Raw genomic sequence first — 18,110 nt, forward strand, 5'->3', positions numbered from 1 at the left:
TGCCATTTGTGAGGATGAAGTTTTGAAAGTGTGTTTAGGACCATAAGATATAGGAGCATGATTAGGCCATTCGGTCCATCAAGTCTGCTCTGCCATTCAATCATGGCTGATTTATTTTTCCCTCTCAACCCCATTCATCTGCCTTCTCCCCATAACCTTTGACACCCTGACTAATTAAGAACCCATCAACTTCTACTTTAAATATACTCAATGACTTGGCCTCCACAGCCGTCTGTGGCAATGAATTCCAGAGATTCACCACCCTCTGGCTAAGGAAATTCCTCCTCATTTCTGTTCTAAAGGGATGCCCTTCTATTCTGAGGCTGTGCCCTCTGGTCCTAGACTTTCCCACTACTGGAAACATCCTCTCCATGTCCACTCTATCCAGCCCTTTCAATATTCAGTAGGTTTCAATGAAATCCCCCCCCTCATCCTTCTAAGCTCCAGCGAGTACAGGCCTAGAGCCATCAAATGCTCCTCGTACATTAACCCTTTCATCCTGGGATCATTCTTGTAAACCTCCTCTGGACAGGCTCCAATGCCAGCACATCCTTCCCTGGATATGGGGCCCAAAACTATTCCAAATACACCAAATGTGGTCTGACCAACTCTTCATTAAAGCCCCGGCATTACATCCCTGCTTTTATATTCTGGTCCTCTTGAAATGAATGCCAATGTTGCATTTGAGTTCCTTACTACGGACTCAACCTGCAAATTAACCTACAAGGAATCCTGCACTAGGACTCCCAAGTCCCTTTGCACCTCTGATTTCTGAATTCTCTCCCCATTTATAAAATAGTCTACACCTTTATTCCTTCTACCAATTCCTTTGACCATGCACTTCCCTATGCTGTATTCCATCTGCCACCTTGCCCATTCTCCCAACCTGTCCAAGTCCTTCTGCAAACTTCCTGCTTCCTCAACAGTACCTGCCCCTCCACCTATCTTTGTATCATTTGCAAACTTGGCCACAAAACCATCAATTCCGTCATCCAGATCATACTACAATAAGTAGTGGACCCAACACTGATCCCTAAGGAACACCACTACTCACCAGTAGCCAACCAGGAAAGACCCCCCTTTATTCCCAATCTTTTCCTTCTGTTGGTCAGCCAATCTTCTGCCCATGCTAGTAACTTCCCTGTAATACCATGGGCTCCTATCTTGTTTAGCAGCCTGATGTGCGGCCACTTCTCAAAGGCCTTCTGAAAATACAAATAAACAATATCCACTGACTCTCCTTTGTCTATCCTGCTTGTTACTTCCTCAAAGAATTTCAAAAGAGATGTCAAGCAAGATCTCCCCTTCAGAAAACCATGCTGATTTTGCCCTATTTTGTCATGTGCTTCCAAGTACTCCGAAACCTCATTCTTAATAATGGACTCCAACATCTTGCCAACCACTGAAGTCAGGCTAACTGGCCTATAATTTCCTGTCTTTTGCCTCCCTCCCTTCTTAGAGTGGAGTGACATTTATGATTTTTCCAGTCCTCCGGAATCATTCCTGAATCTAATCATTCTTGAAAGATCACGACTAATGCTTCCATAACCTCTTCAGCTGCCTCTTTCAGAACACTGGGGTGTAGTCCATCCGGTCCAGGTGACTTAACTACCTTCAGACCTTTCAGCTTCCCAAGCTCCTTCTCAGTAATAGCGACTACACTCACCTCTTCCCTGACTCTTCCACAGTGAAGACTAATGCAAAATACTTATTCAGTTCATCTGCCATTTCTTTGTTCCCCAATACTACTACTCCAGCATCATTTTTCCAGTGTCATGTCCGCTCTTGCCTCTTTTACTCTTTATATATCTGAATAAACTTTTGGTATCCTCTCTTATATTATTGGCTAGCTTACCTTTACATTTCATCTTTTCTCCCTTTAATGTGTTTTTGTTGTTGCCTTCTGTTGGTTTTTAAAAGCTTCCCACCAATATTTGCAGTATTGTGTGCCCTCTCTTGCTTTTATGCTGTATTTGATTTCCCTTGTCAGCCACAGTTTCTTCATCCTCCTTTTAGAATGCTGCTTCTTTGGAATGAAATGATCCTGTGTCTTCCAAATTACTCCCAGAAATTCCTGCCATTGCTGCTCTACCGTCATCCCTGCTAGGGTCCCCTTTCAATCATCTTTGGCCAGCTCCCCTCTCATGCCTCTGTTATTACCTTTACTCAACTGTAGTACATCTGATTTTAACTTCTCCCACTCAAACTGCAGGGTGAGTTCTATCATTATCACTGCCTCCTAAGGGTTCCTTTACCTGAAGCTCCCTACTTAGTGCCAAAGGTTTAGATGGGGCGGAGTTTGTTAAGTGTGTCCAGGACAAATTCCTGTCACAGTATGTTGACAGGCCGACTCGAGGGAATGCCATATTAGATCTAGTTTTAGGTAATGAACTGGGTCAGGTGACAGATCTATCGGTGGGTGAGCATTTGGGGGACAGCGACCACTGCTCCATAACCTTTAGAATTGTCAAGGACAGGGATTGGAGCAAAGAGGATGGGAAGATATTTAATTGGGGAAAGGCGAATTATGAGGCGAGAACTTGAAAGTGTAAATTGGGATGACATTTTTTAAGGGAAATGTACTATAGAGATGTGGTCGATGTTCAGGATCTCTTGCAGGATGTTAGGGATAAGTTTGTCCTGGTGAGGCAGAGAAGGAATGGCAGGGTGAAGGAACCATGGGTGACGAGAGGTGGAACAACTAGTTAGGAAGAAGAAGGCAGCATATATAAGGCATAAGCAGCAAGGATCAGACAGGGCTCGTGAGGAATATAGAGTAGTAAGGAGGGAACTTAAGGGGTTGAGGAGAGCGAGAAGAGGACATAAAAAGGCTTTGGCGAGTAGGGTTAAGGAGAATCCCAAGGCTTTTTACTCGTACGTGAAGAGCAGAAGGATGGCTTAGTGTAAAGGTGGGTCCAATTAAAGACAAAGGTGGGAAGCTGTGCCTGGAAGCTGTAGAAGTGGGTGAGGTTCTCAATGAATACTTCTCTTCAGTATTCACCAAGGAGAGGAGTCTTGATGACGCTGAGGACAGTGTTGGTAAGGGTAATATTCTAGAGTATGTAGATATCAAGAGAGATGATGTGTTGTAGCTGTTAGAAAATATTAGGACAGATAAGTCCCTGGGGCCTGACGGAATATTCCCCAGGCTGCTTCGTGAGGTGAGAGAGGAGATTGCTGAACCATTGGCTAGGATCTTTGAGTCCTCGTTGTCCACGGGGATGGTACCAGAGGATTGGAGGATGGCGAATGTTGTCCCCTTATTCAAAAGAGGTAGTAGGGATAGTCCAGGGAATTACAGAACAGTGAGCCTTGCGTCTGTGGTGGGTAAGCTGCTAGAAAGGATTCTAAGAGATAGGATCTATGATCATTTAGAGAATCATGGACTGATTAGGGACAGCCAGCATGGCTTTGTGAAGGGAAGATCTTGCCTCACAAGCCTGATAGTGTTCTTTGAGGAGGCAGCCAGGAAGATTGATGAGGGTAGTGCAGTAGATGTGGTCTACATGGATTTTAGTAAGGCGTTTGACAAGGTTCCACATGGTAGGCTTCTTCAGAAGGTCAGAGGGCATGGGATCCAGGGAGGCTTGGCCGTGTGGATTCAGAATTGGCTTGCCTGTAGAAAGCAGAGGGTTGTGGTGGAGGGAGTGCATTCGGATTGGAGGGCTGTGACTAGTGGTGTCCCACAGGGATCGGTTCTGGAACCTCTACTTTTTGTGATATTTATTAATGACTTAGTTGAGGGGGTGGAAGGGTGGGTTAGCAAGTTTGCAGATGACACAAAGATTGGTGGTGTTGTGGATAGTGTGGAGGGCTGTCAAAGCTTACAGAGGGATATTGATAGGATGCCAAGCTGGGCTGAGAAGCGGCAGATGGAGTTCAATCCGGAGAAGTGTGAGGTGATACACTTTGGAAGGACAAAGTGTACCACCTCAAGGTAAATGGCTAGATTCTGGGCAGTGTAGAGGGATCTAGGGGTTCATTTCCACAGATCACTGAAAGTTGCCACACAGGTGGATAGGGTAGTTAAGAAAGCTTATGGGACGTTAGCTTTCATAAGTCGTAGGATCGAGTTTAAGAGCCGTGAAGTAATGATGCAGCTTTACAAAACTCTGGTTAGACCACACTTAGAGTACTGTGTCCAGTTCTGGTCGCCTCGTTATAGGAAGGATGTGGAGGCATTGGAAAGGGTGTAGGGAAATTTACCAGGATGCTGCCTGGATTAGAGAGTATGGATTATGAGGAGAGACTAAAGGAGCTAGGGCTTTACTCGTGGGAGAGAAGGAGGATGGGGGAGACATGATAGAGGTATACAAAATATTAAGAGGAATAGATAGAGTGGACAGCCAGTGCCTCTTTCCCAGGGCACCAATGCTCAATACAAGAGGGCATGGCTTTAAGGTAATGGGTGGGAAGTTCAAGAGAGACGTCAGAGGGAGATTTTTCACCCAGAGAGTGGTTGGTGCATGGAATGCACTGCCTGGGGTGGTGGTGGTGGTGGAGGCTGATACGTTGGTCAAGTTCAAGAGATTGTTAGATAGGCATTTGGAGGAATTTAAGATAGAGGGATATGTGGGGGGAAGGGGTCAGATGGTCTTTGGAGTGGTTTGAAGGTTGGCACAACATGGTGGGCCGAAGGGCCTGTATTGTTCTATGGTTCTACTCAAATCTGGTTCATTGCACAGCACCAAATCCAGAATTGCCTTTTCCCCAGTGGGCTCAACAACAAGCTGCTCTTAAAAAGTCATCTCATAGGTATTCTACATATTCCTTCTCTTGGGATACAGTGCCAACCTGATTTTCCCAGTCTACCTGCGTATTGACATCCCCATGACCACTGTAACATTGCCTTTCTTGCATGCCTTTTCTGTCTATTATTGTAATTTGTACCCAACATCCTGGCTACTATTCGGAGGTCTGCATATAACTCCCATCAGGGTCCTCTTACCCTTCAGTTTCTTAACTCTACCCACAAAGATTCTACATCTTCTGATCCTGTGTCACTTCTTGCTAAGGATTTGATTTCATTTTTTTTTACCAACAAAGCCACCCCGCCCCCTCTGCCCACCTGTCTGTCTTTTCGATGGGACGTGTGTCCTTGGGTGTTTATCTCCCAGCTATGATCTTCTTTCAGACACAACTCTGTGATGCCCACAAAGTCATACCTGCCAATTTCTAACTACACTATAAGCTCATCTACTTTGTTTCGTATACTGCGTGCATTCAAATATAACACCTTCAGTCCTGCATTCACCACCCTTCTTCTCAAAGATGTCTTCATGTTACCTGAAGTTAAATTCTTATCGGTTTCTAACTTTTTTTAAATTCCGGAGACTTAAGTAACCTCTCCTGCCCTCACCTCCCCTTTTACTTGTCCATACTTTTCCAGTCTGTTGACCCCCCCCCCCCCACTATTTAGTTTAAAGTCCTATCCACAGCCCTAGTTATGCGATTTGCCAGGTCCCTGGTCCCAGCATGGTTTAGGTGGAGCCTGTCCCATTGGAACAGCTCCCTCCTTCCCCAAAACTGGTGTCAATGTCCCACAAATTCAAACCCACTTCTCCCATACCAGTCTTTGAGCCACACATTTAACTCTCTGATCTTATTGACCCTGTGCCAATTTGCATGTGGCTCAGGTAGCAATCCAGAGATTATTACTTTTTTGGTTCTGCTTTTTAATTTAGTCTCTAACTACTCAAATTCCCTCAGCAGAACCTCTTTCCTTGTTCTACCTATGTCGTTGGTACTCACATGGACCATGACAACTGGATCGTTCCCCTCCCATTCCAAATTCCTCTGCAGGTTAGATGAGATGTCCTGAACCCAGGCACCAGGCAGGCAACACAGCCTTCTGACTCTTTACCCTTGCACCAGAGAATTGTGTCTATTCCCTGACTGTACTATCCCCAATTACAACTACATTTCTCTTCTCTCCCCTTCTCTTGAATGGCTTCCCAGAACCACAGTGCCACAGTTAGATTGATCATCCTACAGCCCCCACTCTCATCCACACAGGGAGCAAGAATCTCAGACCTGTTGGATGTGCTCAAGGGCTGAGGCTCCTCCAGTACTACCTCTTGGATACCCCAACCTACCTCACTTGCAGTCACACCCCTCTTGTCCCTGACCACAGACCAAATTTGAAGTAGTTAATCTAATGGATGTGACTGCCTCCTGAAACACAGCATCCAGGTAAACTCTCCCCCTCCCTGATGTGTTGCAGTGTCTGAAGCTCAGATTCCAGGCCATTAACTTTGAGCCTGAGTTTGAACCAACACTTGCTGCGGATGTGGTCACCAGGAACCATAATGGGGTCCACCAGCTCCCACATCATGCAGGTACATGGCTAGTTTGAGGTTGTACATTAAGGATCTTGCTATGCATTCAGAATCTCAATGCAAATTCATATTTCCTTACAAAATAGGAGGAGGCCATTTGGCCCATTGACCCTCTAGTGGCTCTTAGATCAACTTCATGAACTCTATTTTGCCCCACACCTCCCTATGACTACCCTCTCATCTACGCACCAACTCCCCACCTGCCTACACCAAAGGTAATTTACAAAATCTAATTAACCTACAGAATAGTAGGCCTTTGGGAGTGACTGGAGCACCCAAGAGAAAAGAAACACAGTCACAGAAGAAACATGCAAACTCCACAAAGAATGCACAGGAGATTAGACTCAAACCTGGTTGCTGGAGATGTGAGGCAACGGGACTAAATGCTGTGCCATCCCTAATTTGGGGTCATGTGTCCACAATAATTGCATTGGTTTTTAATTACAGTGTTGTGGTGGTGCTGTCTGTGCAAGCATTTTTGTGGTACTTTGGGGGAGTTAAAGGGATCCTATATTGGGAGAGAGGTGTTACCCACATCTCTCCATGGACATACATGATAGAAGTGGCTGAAATTGTAAGGCCACAACTGCTGAGCAGGGTGGTGACATTTGTACATCATAGTTTCCTGATTGGGCCATGAACCCAAGTAACTGAATTTAGAATGCCATTGTTGCTTAAAGAATGGCAGACCCAAGTCACATGAATGACTATGAAAGATGCAATTCATTGTTTTTTAAATAATTGGGGACTCTACACAAAACCTGGGAATGGTGTAATGTCTGAATCAAAATATAAAAACTTAATGGCGATTGAATCTATTACTCCCTTGTTAGAGCGTAATGCAACATCGTTGTACTGCCACATTATATTAGCCTTCACATATACAAGGCTAATAATATTCATGTAAACATGCCTGCTGCCTCAATCTTGATGTCAGAGACTTTGCCCTTCAATGGCAAATATCCGTTTTTCAGAATTGTGTATTTTCAAGAGACATTGCTTAGAAAGTTTGGAAAGAGCTTGCTACACAAAATGAAGGCACCTGGTGGCAAATTAGTTTGGAAATTGTCCAGTTTGCTTGCAAGAGCAGGCTAGAAAGGAGGCGACTGATCGATGGAGAGTGTACTTAGTGCTAAACAGATTGTAAAACAAAATGACACCCAGAAGATTATTTAAATTGAACTGACGATTTGGGGACTAATGAGAACATCAGGACTTTGCATGTTTTTTTTGTGTACTAAGTGTTTGTTTTGTTTAAGGGGCTTATTGGAATGTTGAGTGAATGACCTTGTATTGATAAACTGTAAGGGATGAATATTGTACTATGGCAAGACTAAGAATGGGAAACAACTAAGCTGCATTTAAAAATAAACTTCAACAGTACCATGCTATCACAAGACCTTGCTGGTAGTGTTTTTGGCTCACATTCTTCATATATTGCCCAACTTTTGTCCAAGTTTACCTATTTTTGGTTTAATCATTCTCCCTGTGATCATGCATATCATTTTCTTCCCATTTAGAATTTGAAGTGACAGAACGTACCATATTACTCAATGTTTCCCCGTATCATTAAGGTCATACCTTAGGGCGGCTTAAAAATGCTACTGCACGTGAGATTTTAACAAAAATTTGTATGTACTAAAATCCCTTTGACTGTTGCTGTTTTAATTGTGGACTCCATTTTGCAGAATTTTAATAATTTCCATTTCCATTTAGGTGGTGCATTTAAATGGAATAACTACCTTTAAGCTTTTGATAAGTTATCCTGTTTTCTTTTTCCAGAGTATGAAAAGCTGCAGCAAAGGCTGGTAAAATTGAGGCAGAGGTGAAACGATTGCATGAACTTATTGTTGAAATCAACAATAAAAAACTTAAAGCCCAACAGGATAAACTAGATAAAATTAACAAAGAAATAGACGACTGTGCCTCTTCCATTACAAAAGCACAAGTTGCTATCAAAACAGCAGGAAGGTAAGTTCAAACAGAAATAAAAGAACATTAGAGTAGAAATGTTCAGTAGAGCATGCTGTATGTGTAGCGGGAGAGACAAAAGTACACATTTCATGCAAATGGCCTCTCATCAGAACTCTTAAAAAGATATAGTGTGGTTCTGATGAAATGTCATTGGCTTAAAAATATTAATTATGTTTCTTATGTCATGGACGTTGTCTGAACCTGCTAGTTATTTTCAGCAAGGACAGGTGAATTGTGGGAGGAAGAAGAGGGCTGGCATGCTGGCACGTCAGTTAGTGCTACTGCCTCAGTTCCTAGAACCTAGGTTTGATCATGACATCAGGTGTTGCCATTGTGGATTTTGCACATCCTTGTGATCATGTGCTGCAGTTTATTCCCATATTGCAAAGATATGCTGGAAGGTTAACAGGTTACTCTATGTTACCTCTTGCTGTAGGAAAAAAATCAGGAGTTGATGGAGAACAAGTTGTAGGGTTACAGAGAAATAAGGTGAAGGCAAACTGAATTAATGGGATTGCTCTGCTAGTAGCCAGCATAGGCTGAATGGCCTCCTGTGTGGTAATAAGTAAATTAACTAAAGGCAAGGTCCATTGATATGGTGAAAAGCTGGAGAAAAATAATGAAGAAGCTTAAAAAATATGAAAGTATAAGTGAAGACGAGTGAAAGTGGGACTCCTTCACCATGATGGGCTGGGATCCCCATGCTTCATGAACAGAGGCCCAACCTGTCCTCACTCACCATAATGCTCCTTTGCCCACCTGAGCTTGTTCATACCTTTTTAGGACTTCTTTATGACTTTAAAAATCACTTATTTCAGTTATTATTAAATTATATGGGACATTTTCTGTACTTATTTTGGTCCTCTCCCTCACCTTTTCCTTTGCACTGATGCCTCTCTGGGTCCGTTTTTTGTTCTTGTCCTGGATTGCATGGGAAATATTCATCAACTCTTTTTCTATTTTTCATCTTGCCTTCAACTCTTCCCTTTCGTCAACTGTGTCTGTATTCTGGAGCAAGGATAGCATCCTTAAGACTTTCTCCCAACTTCGTGCATGCATTTAATATCTGTTCTCCCTTCCATCCCAATTGCTTCCAATAAGCATTTCCTTCCATTAAGGGATCCACTTCATAGAATTGATGGAGCCTTTGACCAAGTTCATCCCATTTCCCACATTTCTGCTGTTGTCTCATTCTCTCCTGGAACTGAAAAGTTCTCTTGTGCTCACTTTCCACCCACCAACCATTACATTCAGAGGATCCTCTTCTGCCATCTTCACAGTGATGCCATGCAAAAATTCACTTTGTCCTTTTTAATATTCCCAAGGTTATGGTCTCTCCAAAGAGCCCTGGCCCATTCTTCATTCTTTCCATATCCTTCGTTTCCTCCAGCACTATAAATTGATATCCTTATGCGCGTGTACCTTGGCCTCTTAAGATTGTAAGGGTCAAATTCAGTACATTGAAAAACAACTAAGCCAAATGGAATAAATTGAAGTACCAGACAATTATGAAGCCTCAGTGCTGGAGCATTTTTTTTGGCTTGTATTCATCGCATTACCTAGTTCTTGATCCAGTTATCCATATTTGGATTTGAACATTGGTGTGGTTTTGATTTAAGGTTTGAGAGTCATGGGACAAGATAGAATTGGGTCTTACTGCCATGCCTTGAATTTTTGAAATTCTGCATTTTAGGATGAGATAAATGATTGTTGGTACTAATATCCCTCTGACTACTATTCCTAACATGTTTTTGCTTTTTTGTACTTGAATTGTTGATGTTTTCTCTTGTACCAAATTGCAGTTTTGGTTGGGTTTAATTTTAGGGTTTTCTGATTTGATACCACCAACTCTATATTTAAAAATAAACTACCTGCTTCAAGTACTTCCTTGATGGAAGAGAGATATAATAACTCCCCTTGTGCTTCCTCCCAAATTGCTTTCCACAGCATCATCCTGGGTGAAAGATCGATTTGCTGTCATTCTTTCGATTCGGTATAATGTATTTTGTAACTGGTGATATAGGCCATTCATACATTACAAACGCAAAACACAGATTAGGGTGATTGCTTACCTACTTCAAGATACTATTGAATATACACTCTGGTCTCTGTTCTTGGCTCCTTGCATTGTTTCCAATGAAGTTTGACATGGCTATCATTTGGGCACTTTATAGCATTGTGCACTCAACATTAGGTTCAGTACTTTTTAAGATCATAATTTGTCCTTTTTTTTTTAAAAGACCTCAGCTGTTGGTAATGATTCTGCTGTTCAACCTTGATTCATTCATTTGATTCTTAATATATCCTCTTGCCATCCCTTTTTGACTTGCACCATCATTCATTTTGTCATTTAATTCACATCATCTTCCATCCATCCTGTTACATCTGTTTGAATCTTCCTCTTGCTGGTTTATTAAATCTCTTTTCCCAGTTTTGGTCAAATGTTAACTTTTGTTTTTCTCTCCACAGATGCCCCTGACTTTTTTTGTTTTATATTTTCTGTTTTCATTTAATGCTTTAAGAATCAAATGTATTTTTGGTTTTCCAACCCTGCTTATCAGTTTTTTTTGCATCTTCACTTTCATTTTCTTACATTTCTATTCTAGCTGAACTGTCTTTGATTAGCTTTCAGATGGTCTATTCATGCAACTTATAATAAATGATACCTTCTTAAATATTATCTTATAGAAATTTTAAAAAAGCAGAAGAAGCAGTGAAGCGAACTGGAGAAGAAATCGAAGAGAACAAAAGGAGATTGAAGATCTAACAGAAGAAACTGAAGAAGTTGGAGGAAGAAGGTGCTATAGTGCTCAAAGAATGCACTGAAGCTCAGGTACAATACACATTATTCCTTGCATAAGCTGCGCTACACAAGTAAACTTTACAAAATTAGTAATTTAACTCAAACATATTAGTTTAAGAACAATCCTCATGGAGTGATCTGCACAGTCAATTTGGAGATCTCAAATTGCCAAAGTTCAAAGCCTGAAAAACTAAGAATGATCACTAATAAAAGAGCAGTGCACTTTGGATGGCTAAAATTTCTAATGAAGAATTTACCTTTGCTAGACAATATTTACTTTTTTTTAATGTAAAACATCTCCCAAAAGGTAAATGGACAAGATTGAAAGGGGTATTGGAAGCCTTAAACAAATCCCAGAACATGGTCTACGCAACTGAAAAAGGCTTTCCAGTAAGGGAACCAAACAGGGATAAGGAGATAACAAAAAAAAGTCCTTCTATATATCAGAACAAAAAAATGACTTGGTTTTTGGGCGAAGATACTTGTGAACCAAAGATCACAGTCTCAGAATAAGGAGTCAGCCATTCTGGACAAAGATGAGTAATTACTTCACCTGGAGGGAGTCAATCTCAGGAATTCTTTACAAGAGAGGATTTTGAAAACTCAGTTGCTGAATGTATTCAAAGTGGAAATTGATAGATTTTTAATTTTGAGAGATTATGGTGTTATTGTAGGAAAGTGATTGAGATGTAAAATTGGCCATGATCTGATTGAATGGCAGAACAGGCCGAATAGCCTGCTCCAAGTTCTATTTCTTTTGGTATGACATACTTAAATAACGATTTGAATAGGTAGTTTATCTATTCCTGGGATGAGCAATTGACAACTGGCGTATATTAATTATTAAAGTCAAAGTTATGCCATTTAGGGATGAAATCTGAAGTACTTTTTCCCCCAGATGTAGTAGTCATTCTGGAACTCTGCCCCCAAAAGGCTGTCGATTTGAAAATTTGAGCATGGGTGAATGTATTTTATTAGATAAGGGTAACAAGGAAGATAGAGCAAAGGTGGGTTTATCTCTAAATTTAACACTGCAAACACAAAACACCACATTAAACGATTTATACTAAACAAATGAAAACCATTTGATCTTTGTGACTGCAAAGCATTCTCCTGAGAAAGTGTCTTTCCTTCAAACCTTTAAGTGGTAGGGAACCTATTTGACTAAAACCACTCTTTTACACAGAGTGGTGGGTGTGTGGAATGCACTGCTGGCAGAGGTGGTGGAGGCAGATACATTAGGGACATTTAAGAAACTCGTAGGTAGCCACATGAATGATAGAAAAATGGAGGGCTATGTGGGAGGGAAGGGTCAGATAGGTCTTAAAGCAGGATAAAACATCGGCACAACATTGTGGGCCGAAGGGCCTGTACTGTTCTGTAATGTTCTATGTTCTAATTGGAGTGGTTGCATGGATTTAAGGTGGTCATGAGGAGAAATACATTTGAGATTAAAAATTGACGATGAACCTCTACCTTTGGGGTTTTTGTCTTATCATGAACAGTAAGTTTTGGCGAAGAACAAATAAGTGCAGCTGTTGTGATTAATGTTTGAACTTGAGCGCACCATGGCATACAAATTAATTAGCAAATTACTGTTGCCTTATTCTAGGAGGAAAATTGCTTATCTTGCAAACAAATCAACTATTATATTTTAAAATTGAATCTAATTTGGTTGGACCTCTTGAATATAAATTTTGCGAGTATATATTGTAATACATAATTTTTCCAATTAAAAATTAATATTCCACTGAACAGGGTCTTTCCCAATTTTTCAGTATGATAACATTTGCTAAAAGATTTTAACGTAGTTGAATTGGTCATTGGTGATTGAGGAACATAAGCATGATCTATAGGACGACAGAAATAAATACCAATATCATGGATCATTTAAAAGGTGTTATTGTGTCATATGTTAACTTTTTCTCTTCAATGTTTTGCTTAGGAACAATTAACAACTGTAACTGAGGAACATAATTGTTTACTGCAAGAGTTAAAAGCAATTCAGGAAGAACAGCAGGCACTTCAGAAAGAAACTCTTAACATTCGTCTAAAGTTGGAACAGATTGATGGGCACATTGCAGAGCATCAATCTAAGATCAAATTCTGGCAAAAAGAGGTAAGGGTGAGCAAATGGCATGTGTTTTAATAATGGTTAGCATGCTAATGACTTGGAGTTTATCCAGAGTAGCTGAGCTGCATTAACTAGGGAAGAACCTATTTTATTTTATGGCCTGTGACAACTTTGCTTTCACCTAGGGCAGCTTGGAGGCTGTCTACAGGTGACCTCTGCAGTCTGCATTTAGAAAAGGGAAGTGGGGGAATGTGACTAGATTAGAGTTCCAGTTGATTCATGTCCAACCATTCTTGTATGTGGCCAACAGGAGATGGGAGATTATAGTGAGTTAACTGTTAGGTTCTGCTGTAAAGCTCCCTGCAGTGAAAAAGCCTGCAAGTACTTACTGTCATAGCTCATACATAATATGTCAATTCTTTTATATTTTAAAAAAAAGGCACCAAATCTTCCTCAATGGAAAGTCCTTGGCTTAATTGATTTTGGAGGGGGAAAATCTTGTTTCTGGGTGGGGGGTGGTGCTGGGTGGGGAAATAGTTCCAATGAATTAAGAATGAGCTCTTCAAGCTGAACGTGATTTACCAAGCAGTCCTTTTGTGAATAGATTTTCTTTTCTGTTCAAGTGACTGCAAGGTTATTTTTATTGGAATGAAATAACTGTTGAGCGGTTATTTAACTAACTTGTTTTTGGGACAAATGTAAAAGTAAATTTAAATTGAAATAAGATGCATGTTCATTTTATTTTAAATCTTTCTGTAATTTTCCTTTAGATATCAAAGCTTTCTTTACATCCTATTGACAAACCAGCAGAAGAACTTCCAGAATTGAGTGAGGAGGACCTTGTGGGAATTAACAATCAGATGTGATAAATAATCAGATAGCACTTCTGGAAGCTAAGGTGCCTTGAAATGAAGCCAAACTTGGTTCTATTGCTGAATATAAGAAGAAAGTAAGTCCTGGAATCTGCTTGTCTTGCAGTGATTTCTTGTTTGGTGGCTAGATTTGAACTTTTTTTAAATGAGCTGTTTGTCTGCAGGAAGAGCTCTACCTGCGGCGTGTGGCGGAGCTGGATGAAATCACTGATGAACGGGATAAATTCAGACGTGCCTTTGAAGACTTGAGAAAACAGCGTCTAAATGAATTCATGGCTGGCTTTAATACGATCACCAATAAGTTGAAGGAGAATTACCAAATGCTTACACTAGGTGGAGATGCTGAACTGGAGTTGGTTGACAGTCTGGATCCTTTTCTGAAGGAATTATGTTCAGGTAGGAACATTGCTTTTTATGCAGGTGGATAGAGTCTGTGTAATTGCATTGTGGTGCCCAGTGGCATTTGAACCATGACAGATGTCAAGACCATTTTCCCCCTTATTTTCCACTCCCAAAAAAAATTGCTTACTAGGTGAGATGTTAGATGTGGGGGCTGGGTGAGAAGAATCTTAAGTAAGATTTATTCACATTTATTATCTTCTGGCTAAGCTATCTTTAACTGCAACTACTAATTTTACTTCATTTGTACTTGTCCTGATTACTATCCCGCTAATACTACCATGAGTGGCTGCTTTGGTAATGGTGGGAAATCTCCTTCAATATAAGATGGGTAGAAGTGGATATTGGTATTTTAAAGTGGATGACTGATATTAAATTCCCTGAGTCGAGAAATTCAAGTTCTAAAATTATCACTAGGAATTAAATAGAACTGCTGCTGCCAACTAAAACTGAAACAATTTGGAGTTGAAAAATATGTTTGTACAACAGATTTTTATTATCATTTTTAATGTGAACAAATACTATTCTTCTAGTGTGCGTCCAGCCAAAGAAAAGCTGGAAAAAAATCTTCAATATTTCTGGTGGAGAGAAGACTCTTAGTTTCTCTGGCTCTGGTTTTTGCGCTTCACCATTACAAACCTACTCCTTTATACTTCATGGATGAGATTGATGCAGCACTGGATTTCCGAAATGTTTCAATTGTTGCACATTATATTTATGTAAGTACACAGCGTTAACAGGTATGGATAAAACCTCAGATGAAAACCCTACGAGCACAAAAATCTGCACAATTTATAAGAACCAGTGATTGAAAACTTCAACAGTTGAGAAATAATACTAAATCTAGCTTACCAATTTCACGTATTTAAGACTGCCTAGAAAAAAAATCATTCAACAGCTGTTGACATTATTTCCGATAATAAAAGAACAATAGTGTTGCTGTTCTGGCTTTTGTAATTAGAATTTTTGTCTAATCATTCTCCCCATGATGATGAATATAGGAAAGGAGAAACAGCAAATCAGCTTTCTTCTATTTTGGACTTTCCACAATCTCATTCTAATGTATTTTACAGGCAATTAAGAACGCTTTATAAAGAAGCAAGCCTGTAAGTATAGGAAACTTGAGCAGCAAGGTCCCATTATTGCCAATGAAATAACCAAATCTCAAAACAAGTCACTTAAAGAATGTACTGTATGTCAGGCAAGATGACCAGGAGCATTGTCTGGCTTATATGGTGGTATATAGGGTCTTTTTGCATCCTTTGAAGGGGAAGGTGGGGCCACTATGTAATAGTTGGGGAGGGATGTGCTATTATAAATTTAGAACATGGAAGGTAATGTTCCTGTTCAATGTCTTTTGCCTTCTCTGCTCCCTCTGTTTATAAATCTTGAGAGCAATTGGAATTAAGAGCTGTAATGAAATTTTGATAATTTAGTAATCCTACATTGTGTAACTGAAAGCAGGCCTCGTTGAATGCTACAGTTGTCTTCCTATGTTCTCCATTGATAGATAACATGCCAGGGTAACTTTGTTTTTAAGGTAAAGGTTTTGACAAAATAAACGTAAGTGATGCATGTTGGTCTAGATGAGTTGGACCAAGGGACCTGTTTCCCTGCTGTATAACTCTGATTCCAATTGAACTCACAGCGGTGAGAAAATATAAGTTGTTTACTCTGCTATTTACAAATTTAATTGGCTGCCACCCTGTTCAATGTAAATTTACCCAAACTAATGTGATCAATATTCTGGCTGCTGTGTGAATCTTCCAAGATGGATTTAAATAACCACACCAAGGATTACTAGTGAATGGTATTAAATTGCCCATAATTTAGCGTGTTGATTATTGGCACATTTACAATTTTTGGGAAAATGGAGGAAAACTGCAGTGGTGTGTTCATTTCAGGCTTGCTCTTTGGCATTATTTTGGGTAGAAGGAACTAAACTTGTATGTGATGCATTTAATGGGAGAATTAGTTGCCAATAGGAAATGAGTGAGCCCTGTTCTTTTTGACACACTGGAATTGGATTCTGCATGGTAATTTGCAGTATTTCAGAATGTTAATCAACAAAACCTGAAGTGATCAACCTGTCTGCTCCAAGTATCACTGGGCTAATATACTAACTGGTTCTAGTTTGGCCAGAAGTGGGAAATTATCAGTTCTTTACACAAATTTTAGTGTTGCTTAAACTCCAATGTAGTTTCCTTTAGACAACTCACTGTACTTCTATCATTCATATCATAGTTATCTGGGCTTGGGTGAAATGGGTGCAATGCAAAGAGGTAAACAAGCAATTTTGCATAAATCTGAGTGGTTTCCATACCTGTCTTGTTCCTGCTCACTGAAAGCAAATCATTTAATGCTGGCCCCAACATTGGTGTTTGTGGTGCTTTTAGCAAATGTTTATATTGACAGTTTACTGTTTCTTTCCTTAGGAGCAGAACCAGGAATGCCCAGTTATCATCATCTCTTTGAGGACACAATATGTTTGAAATTGCTGATAGATTGGTTGGAATTTACAAGACCCACAATACAACGAAAAGTGTTGCAACCAATCCCAAATCATTGGTCTTCAAGCACTTCCTGAAGTAATGGGCACAGCCTGAGTCTTGGCATAATTTTGTTTTTAAGACTTTTTAATTTTTTTTAAGTTTCACCATCCTTAATACTATAACATATGGCATTCATTCCACCCTGAATTGGTAGTGTAAATCTTATGTACAATGGACTTGAAATTAATGCTTAAACTTTCTTGTAGGATTAACATCACTTGCAATTGCCCACCTGTGATCTTTATATTTTGATCTTTAAATTTTGGTATTGTATATATTTTCTATTTGCCAGAAAGTACTATGTTTTTAATGTACCTGTAGAGAGTTGAATTCTTGTATTAATCACTTTCAAAAAGCTTTTCACTATAGGGTGGTTGCTCTTGGACAGGTTTCACTGATAAATGATTCAGTTGCCAATAACAGTGTCAATGCCATCCTATCCAATTCATTCAGCTGTGGTGCTGCGTCTGATGTAATCTGGGATGGAGGGGCTTACCATTAAACATGGCTGAGGTAGGAACTACAGCAAATGACAGTTAGGATGAAAGAGACGGTTGCCAATGCATGGTTTAGAATGGCAAATACAATGATAAAATACGAGGAAAGTTACTTCAACAAGGTGGTTTACTATTTACAATTCACCATATGGTGGGGAATGTGGGGAAAAGATGGATGGGTATTTGGTTTTTTGTATGGGGGAGCTGCATTATTTTGGTGCCTGGATTCTATTGAGAAAATAGTTCTTTGGATGGGGTTTGGATATGGTGAAAAATCTTACTTGGCTGGGAAATAAGGAGGGGGAATTCGTAGCACTATCGCTTGCCAAATCAATAGCTTAGCCTGTAGAGCTATTGAGATGTTTTGTGGGGTAATTTGAATTCTCTTGAACTTCTTACCCAGTACAGATTTTGTCTTGGTTTGCCACTTCTCATTTTCCATTTTTTTCCTCTTTGATAATCATTTGTGTTTCTTCCTAAGAAACTTCATCTGCAATTTTCATAAATGAATACACCACCCTTCAGTGTTACTTTCAAATAGTAATGATCTCTTATTTGACTTGCAAAATTATCAATGTGATTTAATTCTTAATTGTGTTGT

The 18,110-nt window shown here is 40.1% G+C and overlaps 1 protein-coding gene across 1 annotated transcript in view; it reads left to right on the top strand.

The window, feature by feature from the left end:
- smc4 (structural maintenance of chromosomes 4) overlaps nt 1-18,110 on the top strand; it is a 55,540-nt gene extending 37,430 nt beyond the window's left edge. The window contains 11 exon segments of the mRNA XM_052017256.1: nt 4,338-4,349; nt 8,132-8,309; nt 11,001-11,145; nt 13,061-13,234; nt 13,960-14,044; nt 14,047-14,138; nt 14,226-14,457; nt 14,994-15,061; nt 15,063-15,179; nt 16,896-16,937; nt 16,939-18,110. Of these exon segments, the coding sequence (XP_051873216.1) occupies nt 4,338-4,349; nt 8,132-8,309; nt 11,001-11,145; nt 13,061-13,234; nt 13,960-14,044; nt 14,047-14,138; nt 14,226-14,457; nt 14,994-15,061; nt 15,063-15,179; nt 16,896-16,937; nt 16,939-17,052 (1,259 nt within the window). The 3' untranslated portion in view covers nt 17,053-18,110.

The sequence above is a fragment of the Pristis pectinata genome, chromosome 6, assembly GCF_009764475.1.
Source record: "Pristis pectinata isolate sPriPec2 chromosome 6, sPriPec2.1.pri, whole genome shotgun sequence".
Taxonomy (NCBI): domain Eukaryota; kingdom Metazoa; phylum Chordata; class Chondrichthyes; order Rhinopristiformes; family Pristidae; genus Pristis; species Pristis pectinata.